The 9283-nt window shown below is 51.2% G+C and overlaps 1 protein-coding gene across 1 annotated transcript in view; it reads left to right on the top strand.

Annotated features, from left to right (window-relative positions):
- CORO2A (coronin 2A) overlaps positions 1-9283 on the top strand; it is a 151093-nt gene that overhangs the window by 119372 nt on the left and 22438 nt on the right. Inside the window, exons 6-7 of the mRNA XM_032782942.2 lie at positions 7444-7560; positions 8107-8211. Coding sequence (XP_032638833.1) covers positions 7444-7560; positions 8107-8211 — 222 coding nt within the window. The remainder of the gene's footprint in view (positions 1-7443; positions 7561-8106; positions 8212-9283) is intronic.

The following is a 9283-nucleotide window of genomic DNA, read 5'->3' as shown; positions in this document are numbered from 1 at the left end:
CTAGAGTTGCCTCTCCCCTTGTGGGTTCCCGTACCAGCTGCTCCATGAAGCAGTCATTTAAAGTATCAAGAAATTTTATCTCTGCATTTCGTCCTGAGGTGACACGTTCCCAGTCAATATGGGGATAATTGAAATCCCCCACTATTATTGGGTTCTTAATTTTGATAACATCTCTAATTTCCCTTAGCATTTCATTATCTCTATTACTGACCTGGTCAGGTGGTCGATAATAGATCCCTACTGTTATATTCTTATTAGAGCATGAAAGTGCTATCCATAGAGATTCTGTGGAACATGTGGATTAGCTTAAGATTTTTACTTCATTTGATTCTACATTTTCTTTCACATATAGTGCCACTCCCCCTCCCCCCACGACCTGTTCTGTCCTTCCGATATATTTTGTACCCTGGAATGATTGTGTCCTATTGATTGCTCTCAGTCCACCAGATTTCTGTAATGCCTATTATAGCAATATCCTCCTATAACACGAGGCACACAAGTTCACCCATCTTATTATTTAGACTTCTAGCATTTGTGTACAAGCACTTGAAAAACTTGTCACTGTTTAATTGTCTGCCCTTTTCTGATGTGTCAGATGCCTTTTTATGTGAATGTTTCTTGTCTGTTCTGGCCCTTACATTATCCTCTTCAATCCTCTGTTCCTGACTATAACCTAGAGAATCTCTATCAATAGACTCTCCTCGAAGAGAAGTCTCTGTCCAATCCACATGCTCCCCTGCAGCAGTCAGCTTTCCCCCATCTCCTAGTTTAAAAACTGCTCTACAACCCTTTCATCCTCCTCAACAGCGCAGGGACTGTCTGACCGGAGGTGGGACAATTCTACAGTGTCCTGGAAAACCTCATCAACATACCTCTCTGCCTCTCTTAGCTGCTCCAGTTCTGCCGCCCTGGCCTCCAAAGCCCGTACATGGTCTCTGAGGGACAGGAGCTCCTTGCACCCAATTCACACATACGCCACCCACCCAGAGGGCAGTTAATCATACATGCTGCACTCAGTGCAATAAACTGGATAGCCCCCACTCTGCTGCTGGGCATGTGCCTGCATTGTCTCCTAGTTACTGAAGGGGTTGTTACAGCAAGAAGTTTTGACTGTCATTTAGATTATAGGTTTTAAAATGAAAACAACAGCAAGGGGCCCTTGCCCCCTTCCCACTCCCCTTTCAAACTCCTTGCAAAACTCCCTGTTAGCAGCTTCTGTTTGCAAAGCTCCCTGGTAGCTTGCACACTGCTTTATAAAGCCGTGGCCTGCTTGATAGCTCCGCCCACTGACTAAGGCTCAGCCAATCAACAGAGGCTTCTAGCTTTCAAACCTTCCTTTGAAGCTCACAGCTTCCAACTACAGGCCACAGCAGACGGTCCTTCAAACAACCAAACAAACAAACAGACGGACAAACACAAGCTCAGCACACAGCAAGTAACCCCCAAACACAAACAAACACACACTACAGACAGTCACTTACCCCAAGCGTCCTGTATTTGCTCCTCCTTCACCTGGAGAACTCCTTTTGTGAAACTCTCTGTTAGCAGCCCCTGTTCGCAAAACCCTTCTGTGCCCTTCCACCCTCCTACCCTCCTTCCCCGACCCTCTTCAGGGACCCTTGTCACAAGCAGCTCCTATCCAGGAGGTGCAGTCGCTTCTATCTCTGGGGGCAGTGGAGGAGGTTCCTCAGGAGCACAGGGGCGAGGGCTTTTATTCCAGGTATTTCCTAATACCGAAAGCCAAAGGCGGCCTCAAGTCTATCTTGGACCTGGGTGAACTCAACAAGTTTGTGAAGAAACTCAAGTTCCACACAGTCTCTTTGGCCTCCATCATCCCCTCACTGGTATGTCACCTTTGACTTGAAGGACACATATTTTCATATTGCAGTCACTCAGCCCCACAGGAAATACCTCAGGTTTGCGGTCAACAGGACCTGCTACCGATTTACTATCCGTCCGTTTGGCCTGTCAGTAGCACCTTGAGTCTTATCATGAATGGCAGTTGTTGCCACGTTCTTGCATAGGTACCAGGTGCAGGTGTTTCCATACCTCGACGACTGGCTGATCAGGGGCCCTCCAGGACCCAAGTGGAAGCTCAGGTCAGATTCATCAGAACCACCTTTGATAACCTGGGTCTCCTTCTAAACAAAGCAAAATTGACTCTGTCCCCCATCCAGAGGATAGAGTTTATAGGGGCAATGCTGGACTTGACCCAAGCCAGGGCATACCTGGCAGAAGCGAGGTTTCAGGCCCTGACCGATATCATTCCAGGCTTCAGACAGTTTCCCACCACCACCACAGAGAGAAACTGCCTGAAGCTTCTCGGACACACGGCTGCCTGTACCGTGGTGCAGCATGCCAGGCTTGGGCTTCGACCGCTTCAGTTGCGGCTTGCATCAGTGTATCATCCAGCCCAGGACAGCTTGGACAGGATTTTGACCATGCGTTGCCTGGTCCTGTCCTACCTCCTGTGGTGGCTCAACCCTCAGGGGATATGTTCAGGGTCCCCTTCGCCACTCTGCAGCCGTCTCTATCACTAGTGAAGGATGCATCAGACTTGGGCTAGGGAGCACATCTGAGAGACCGCAGGACTCAGGGCCTCTGGTCTCAGTAGGAACTAGGTCTCCACATCAGTGTCAGAGAGCTGAGAGCAGTGCTCTTGGCATGCCAGACCTTCCAGGCACACTTACCGGGACAATGTGTATCAGTATGGTTGGAAAGGACCTCAGGAGGTCATCTAGTCGAACCCGCTGCTCAAAGCAGGAACAACCCTCAGACGGGTTTTTGCCCCAGCTCCCTAAATAGCCTCCTCAAGGACTGAACTCACAACCCTGGGTTTAGCAGGCCAATGCTCAAACCACTGAGTTATTTCCCCCCGCCCCCCCCAAAAAGAGGAAGGCTCAAGTGATATCTGGGGCCCTTAAGCAAAGCCCACACCACGCTTTGATGGACAATACAACAGCAATGTTCTGCAGCAACAAACGAGGGCGTACACTCCTCTCCCCTGTGCCAGGAAGCCCTCATGCTGTGTGACTTTTAACATTCAATACACCTACAAGCGTCATAGCTCCCTGGGGTACAGAACAAGCTGGCAGACCACCTCAATAGGTTGTTTCACAGACACGAGTGGTCCCTTTGCCCGGATGTTGTGATTTCAATCTTCCAGAGGTAGGGATTTCTCCAGATAGACCTGTTCGCCACATGACACAACAAGAAGTGCTAGAAGTTCTTCTCCTTCCAGAACCACAGCCCAGGCTTCAGAGCGGACGCATTCCTCCTCCACTGGGAAGGTTATCTCCTATATGCCTTTCCACCCATACCAACCGTTCACAAGGTGCTCCTCAAGATCCGGAGAGGACAAGCTCAGGTCATATTGATAGCACCAGCCTGGCCCCATCAGCACTGGTACACATCTCCCCTAGCCGTGTCCGTGGGAGCCCCGATCACCCTGTTGCTCTTCTGACACAAGATCACGTTCGTCTTCAACATCTGAACCTCGAGTCGCTTCACCTCATGGCATGGAAGCTCCATGGTTGAATCCAATGGAGCTTTCCTGTTCAGACCAGGTCAGACAGATCCTCCTTGGCAGCAGTAAACCCTCTACGAGAGCCACATACCTTGCCAAGTGGAAGAGAATTTCACCCTGGTCAGCACCATTTGTCCCCGACGCTATCCTCAGTGCCATTCATTCTGGACTGCCTCCTCCATCTGAAGCAGCAGGGGCTTTTGTTGTCATCAGTAAGGGTGCACTTATCTGCCATCTCAGCCTTCCATCCAGGCACGGAGGGCCATACTGTGTTTCCTAATCCTATGGTCAGCTGGCTCTTAAAAAGGCTCAGCAGGCTATACCATAACATGTGTCAGCCTGTCCCTGCCTGGGACCTCAAGCTGGTCTTTTCCAGGCTCATGGGACCCCCCTTTGAACCATTAGCAACATGCTCCCTGCTCTACCTCTCTTACAAGGTGAGGTTCCCGGGAGTGATAACCTTGGCCAGGAGGGTGTCTGTGCTCAGGGTCTTGACATCAGATCCTCCCTACACCATGTTCTATAAGGGCAAGGTGCAGCTCAGACCGCACCCTGCTTTCCTCCCGAAGGTTGTGTCGCAGTTTCTCATCAACCAGGACGTCTTTCTCATGGTATTCTACCCTAAGCCACATTCCAGTGGCAGGGAGCAGAGACTCCACTCTCTGGATGTCTACAGGGCGCTAGCCTTTTACATTGAGAGAATGAACCATTCAGAAAATCTCGTCATGGATAGCGTCCTGTATTCGTGAGTGCTACAACCTGGCAGGTGTTCCTGCACATCCAATCACTGCGCACTCCACCAGGGTACAGGCTTCATTAACAGAGTACCTGGCTCAAGTTCCTACTCAGGAAATCTGGAGAGTGGTGACGTGGTCCTCCATCCGCACTTTCACCGCGCACTGTGCGATTACCCAGCGGGCCAGAGACGACGCGGCCTTTGGACGAGCAGTGCTTCAATCAGTGGAAGGCTCTGACCCCACCTCCTGAACTAGGGCTTGAGAGTCACCTAATGGGAATCAAGGTGAACAAGCACTCGAAGAAGAAAAAACGGTTACTCACCTTCTTAACTGTTGTTCTTTGAGATGTGTTGTTCATTCCAATACCCACCCTCCTTCACCTCTGTCGGAGTAGCCAGCAAGAAGGAACTGAAGGGGTGGCGTGTCAGCAGGGCTCTATATTGGGCGCTGTCACAGGGTCCCAGCAGGGCCGGTGCAAGGATGTTTCATGCCCTAGGCGAAACTTCTACCTTGCGCCCCCCTCCCCCGCCCCCCCCCCCCAGCTACCCCTCGTCCACCTGAGGCACCCCCCTTGCGGCGGCTCCCCACCCTCCTCCCAGCTCACCCCTGCTCCGAGCACGAGCACCCCATCACTGCTTCACTTCTCCCACCTCCCAGGCTTGCGGCGCCTAAGCTGATTGGTGTCGCAAGCCTAGGGGGCGGAGAAGTGAAGCAGCTCACCCCTGCCCCACCTCCTCCCTGAGCACACCGTCGCTGCTTCACTGCTCCTGCCTCCCAGGCTTGCGGGCACCAATCAGCTTAGGCACCGCAAGCCTGGGAGGTGGGAGAAGTGAAGCAGCCACGGCGTGCTTGGGGAGGAGGCAGGGCAGGCGTGAGCTGGGGTGGGGAGTTCCCCTGCATGCCGCCCCCCCTTACTTGCCGCAGGCGGCCCTCCTCGCACTCCCCTGCCCCAGCTCCATCCACCTAAATGCTGGCGGTGACCGGGGTGGCCTAAGATCCCACCACCGCGGTCGCTGCCGAAGAAAATGGCGCCCCCCAAATCCCAGCACCCTAGGCGACCGCTGGGTGCCGGGCAGGCTCTCCCACTTTTGGGCCTGCACCCTGTGTTTAGGCTGATCTTATAAAGAGTCTTCCATGCCTCTTTTTGTTGGATCACCCCGGTGTCTTTATTTCCAGTGCTTGTGCAGTTCCCAGATCCCCCAACAATTAGAGCCCCATAGACCCTCCCCAGGGTCTCCTGGCCCTTGAGGCTTCTTTGTTGGCAAGGAGACAGAGATACTGCTCTCCTGTTTCCTCCTCGTCCTCCTCTCTTAGGTCCTGCTCCAGCCCAATTGGCACTATTTATCTTCAGATGTTCCTCTGAGCCAGCCCTGAATGAAACGGAGCCTGCTCACAAGAGGAAATCAGTTGGATGCTGTTGCTCTAATCTTTAGCAGCCATTTCTCAGCCTCTCTCAACAGCTTGGTGTGACTTACTCTTCTTGGCAGCCTGGCCGCTGCTTTAGGACAGTCATTAGCATGTTACAAAGCATTTGCTGCTTTACAGCTACACTCCTTCCCCACCTGCAGAATAAACCTGGAAACGGCAACATAACCAGAGTGACTGGGGAGGAATGCTGCACTCTTCTGTGAGCTAACCCATCCCACGTCTCAGAAAGAAAACCACAAAGATTTCCCTTGCTCCTATGCAGCCCTGCCTCGTCCCCTCACCTAACTAGTCCCAGAAACACCTCATGCCACTCTTGCCTGTCTCCCTTTCTTATGCTAACCCCAACCTCCTGCTTCTTGCCCAGCTCATTCTCAGACTCCTCCCTGAAATTCACCATGTTTGTGTTGGTTTCCCACCTAGACACTGTGGTGTGTGGTGTCCTGGGACTAGATGCAAGGGATCCAGGTCTGTGTTGTCCCCTTGCCAGCGCCTGTTTGAATAATCCTCTCTGACTGGGTGGGAGAGATTCCGGGGCGACACTGTGCAAGTACACAAAAGCTTCTACATTAAAACACATAACTAGCTGCAGCCCTAGGTAGCCCAGCCTCATATGACTGGGGTTGCCAACTTTCTAATTGCAGAAAACCGAACACCCTTGCCCTGCCCCAAGCCTTCCCCCGAGGCCCTGCCCCTTCCCTACCCCTTCTCCAAGGCCCTGCCCCTGCTCACTCCATCCCCCCTCCCTCTGTTGCGCACTCTCCCCCATTCTTGCTCACTCGCTCATTTCACCAGGCTGGGGTAGGGGTTTGGAGGGTGGGGCCGAGGGGTTCGGAGTGTAGGAGGGGGCTCTGGGCTGGGGAAGGGGATTGGGGTGTGGAAGGGGGTGAAGACTGTGGCTGGGGTGCAGGCTCTGGGGTGGGGCTGGAGATGAAGGGCTTGGAGTGCAGCCAGGGGGCTCCCGAGTAGAGCCGAGGGGTTCAGAGTGTGGGAGGGGACTCAGGGATGGGGCAGGATGTTGGGATGCAAGAGAGTGTTCAGAGTGCAGGCTCCAGGTGGTGCTGACCTCAGACAGCTCCTGGGAAGTGGCAACATGTCCCTTCAGCTCGTGGAGGGCCAAAGGGCTCCATGTGCCATACATCCCCTCCCCCCCACAGGTGCTGCCCCCACAGCTCCCATTAGCTGCAGATCGTGGCCAATGGGAGCTCTGGAGCCAGCACTTGGGTTGGCGCCTGCGTGCGGGGGCAGCACGCGGAGCCCCCCTGGCCACACCTCTGCCTAGGAGCCGGAGAGGCATGCCGGCTGCATTCTGGGAGCTGGGTACAGAGCCTGCCTGCCCTGTTGGCACTGCAGCCAACCGGACTTGTAGTGTCCTGATCAGTTGTGCTGACCGAAGTTGCCAGAATCCCTTTTCGACTGGGACTTCGGTCGAAAACCGGATGCCTGGCAACCCTACGTGCGACCTGTACTGCCATTGCTGTAGCAGGGCGAGCGGCCAGCCTCATCAGGACCAGTGCTGTCACTGCTGCAGCAGGGCAAGCAACCCAGCCCCATTGCATGCAGAGGGCCATGTGAGGAGAGGCAGATGTGCAGTGAGATCCTCATTTGGTGGGGCTTCAGGAGAAAGGTGCAGTTAGTGCCTTTTCTGCTCAGCAAACTCAAATAAGCTTTGGACAGCAATGAAAAAAAAATGTCTCCCCGTGCCTGGATTTCCCATGTGACCATGATAGTAATGTTCTGTGTGTCTCCTTACAGGAAGCCAGCTACAAGAATCACAGAGTGAATAAAGTTTTGTTTCTAGGAAACATGAAAAAGCTGCTCTCTACTGGAACATCCCGCTGGAATAACAGGCAAATTGCACTATGGGAGCAGGTGAGTCAGAGCCAGCAATCCAGTCATAGAAACTTCAGTTTTCCTCACCAATTGGGTTTCCTTATTACTTTCACTTTAACCCTTGTGCCTGCCAGATACCCAAGAATTAATTTGTAGCTAAGTTCCAAGGTGGTCTGTCAAGCTAAAAACTCTTAGGTGGATCTTGGCTTTTGTGTATAATATGTTATGACATAGAAATGAATTGATGAAGAAGCAAGGCAGGCTGACAGCATGGCAATAATGCAAAGAGAAATGGAAGCAATTTTCTAGCATTGGAAGGGTTGCTGGGTATGGGAGGGAGCCGTTTCAAAGGTTGGCTGCAGGCAGACGGGAGCAGCATGTCCATACTGCAGACCTGCAATAAGAAGTGCAAAGAGACTTCTGTGTGTCCCTCCCTCCATAGCCATGGGCCTTCTCAGAACTGCCCCCCTCCCACAAATCCGGTGGGAGCAACAGTGGGACTCAGGATCAGATGCTCTAGGAAATTTTCAAGCAAGGCACTAAGGTTCTGAGAGCAGCTGTTTCTCTCTCCTTTGACATGCCCAGGGTGATCTTTCTGTGCCTTTGGTTGAGGAGGATCTGGATGGCTCTTCGGGGCTGCTGTTCCCATTCTATGACTCTGACACTCACATGCTGTATGTGGTGAGCAAGGTAAGTGCTTTTTCTTTGAATTAACACCGACGCCACAGATTCTGTTCCCAACTACACTGCTTTTATGCCATTGGCTTCAGTGGAGTTACTCCTGATTTACACTAGCTTGAGTGAGATGAGAATCATGCCATTATGCTTTAACTGAAGGTCCCCAATGAAGCAATAAGACACTTATTGGATATGTCGGAGAAAAACTCAGTTCTCGCTTTTTGTTTGGCTGCAGCAGAGTCAGATACTTCATTCTGTTTAGCAGCTACAACAGGGAGACAGTGCACTAGGACATAGGGTCTCCCCTTCCTAGACAGGTCTCTCCACAGGTAAACAATTACAGCAGCATTTATTACAGACAATAATAAGCAACAACTGCATTTTGTTTATATATAGGTCATCCTGATAGCTTGTTTTTCTCACTTAAGAGACGCCAGCCTACATACCGTATTATCTACACAAGGTCGCAAAACAACTTCTCACACAGTTCTTTTCCACTCAGCTCACACAGTCCTTGCTTCTACAGATCTCGCGTTATTAGGGTTACAGCTAGCCTAACTCTGGCCAACAGAGACTGTCATGCATTAAGATCCCCTACAAATCCCTGTCAGTTCTCTCTGTACTTCCACACTCGCCCCTTTTGTACTTCTAGTACAACAAATATTTTCAAACCTCTATTTGCATTAAGCCATGAATTTCAGATTCTGCATCAGATGTTTCAACCTTGGGGGTTTTGATTGGCTGTAATGACAATGCGTGATTAGCATGGGCATGAAAGCTATCACTTTTAGTACATCCTTTATACAACAACAACATAATCCTAAGCTAACTAACAGCAATGCCAGCAATAACGTTTTCATAGCAATAATATGATGGGGTTGTCATACAGTTTTAGTCACAAAGCACAATGCACCATACTTAGTACATAAAGTAGACATTCTGTAAGCTGTATGAAAGGCAAACTTTTCAACTTGATATATATTTGGAAACGTGAATTTGCCCTTGTATTTCAGAGATTCTTTGAACCTCTGGTAACAATGAAAGCAAATTTTGAAACCATTCAGGTACTAAACTAGTCCAATTA

This window comes from Chelonoidis abingdonii, chromosome 6 (assembly GCF_003597395.2).
Source record: "Chelonoidis abingdonii isolate Lonesome George chromosome 6, CheloAbing_2.0, whole genome shotgun sequence".
NCBI classification, from domain to species: domain Eukaryota; kingdom Metazoa; phylum Chordata; order Testudines; family Testudinidae; genus Chelonoidis; species Chelonoidis abingdonii.
Note: the sequence above shows the minus strand (reverse complement) of the source record. Positions and strands in the feature narration are given on the sequence as shown.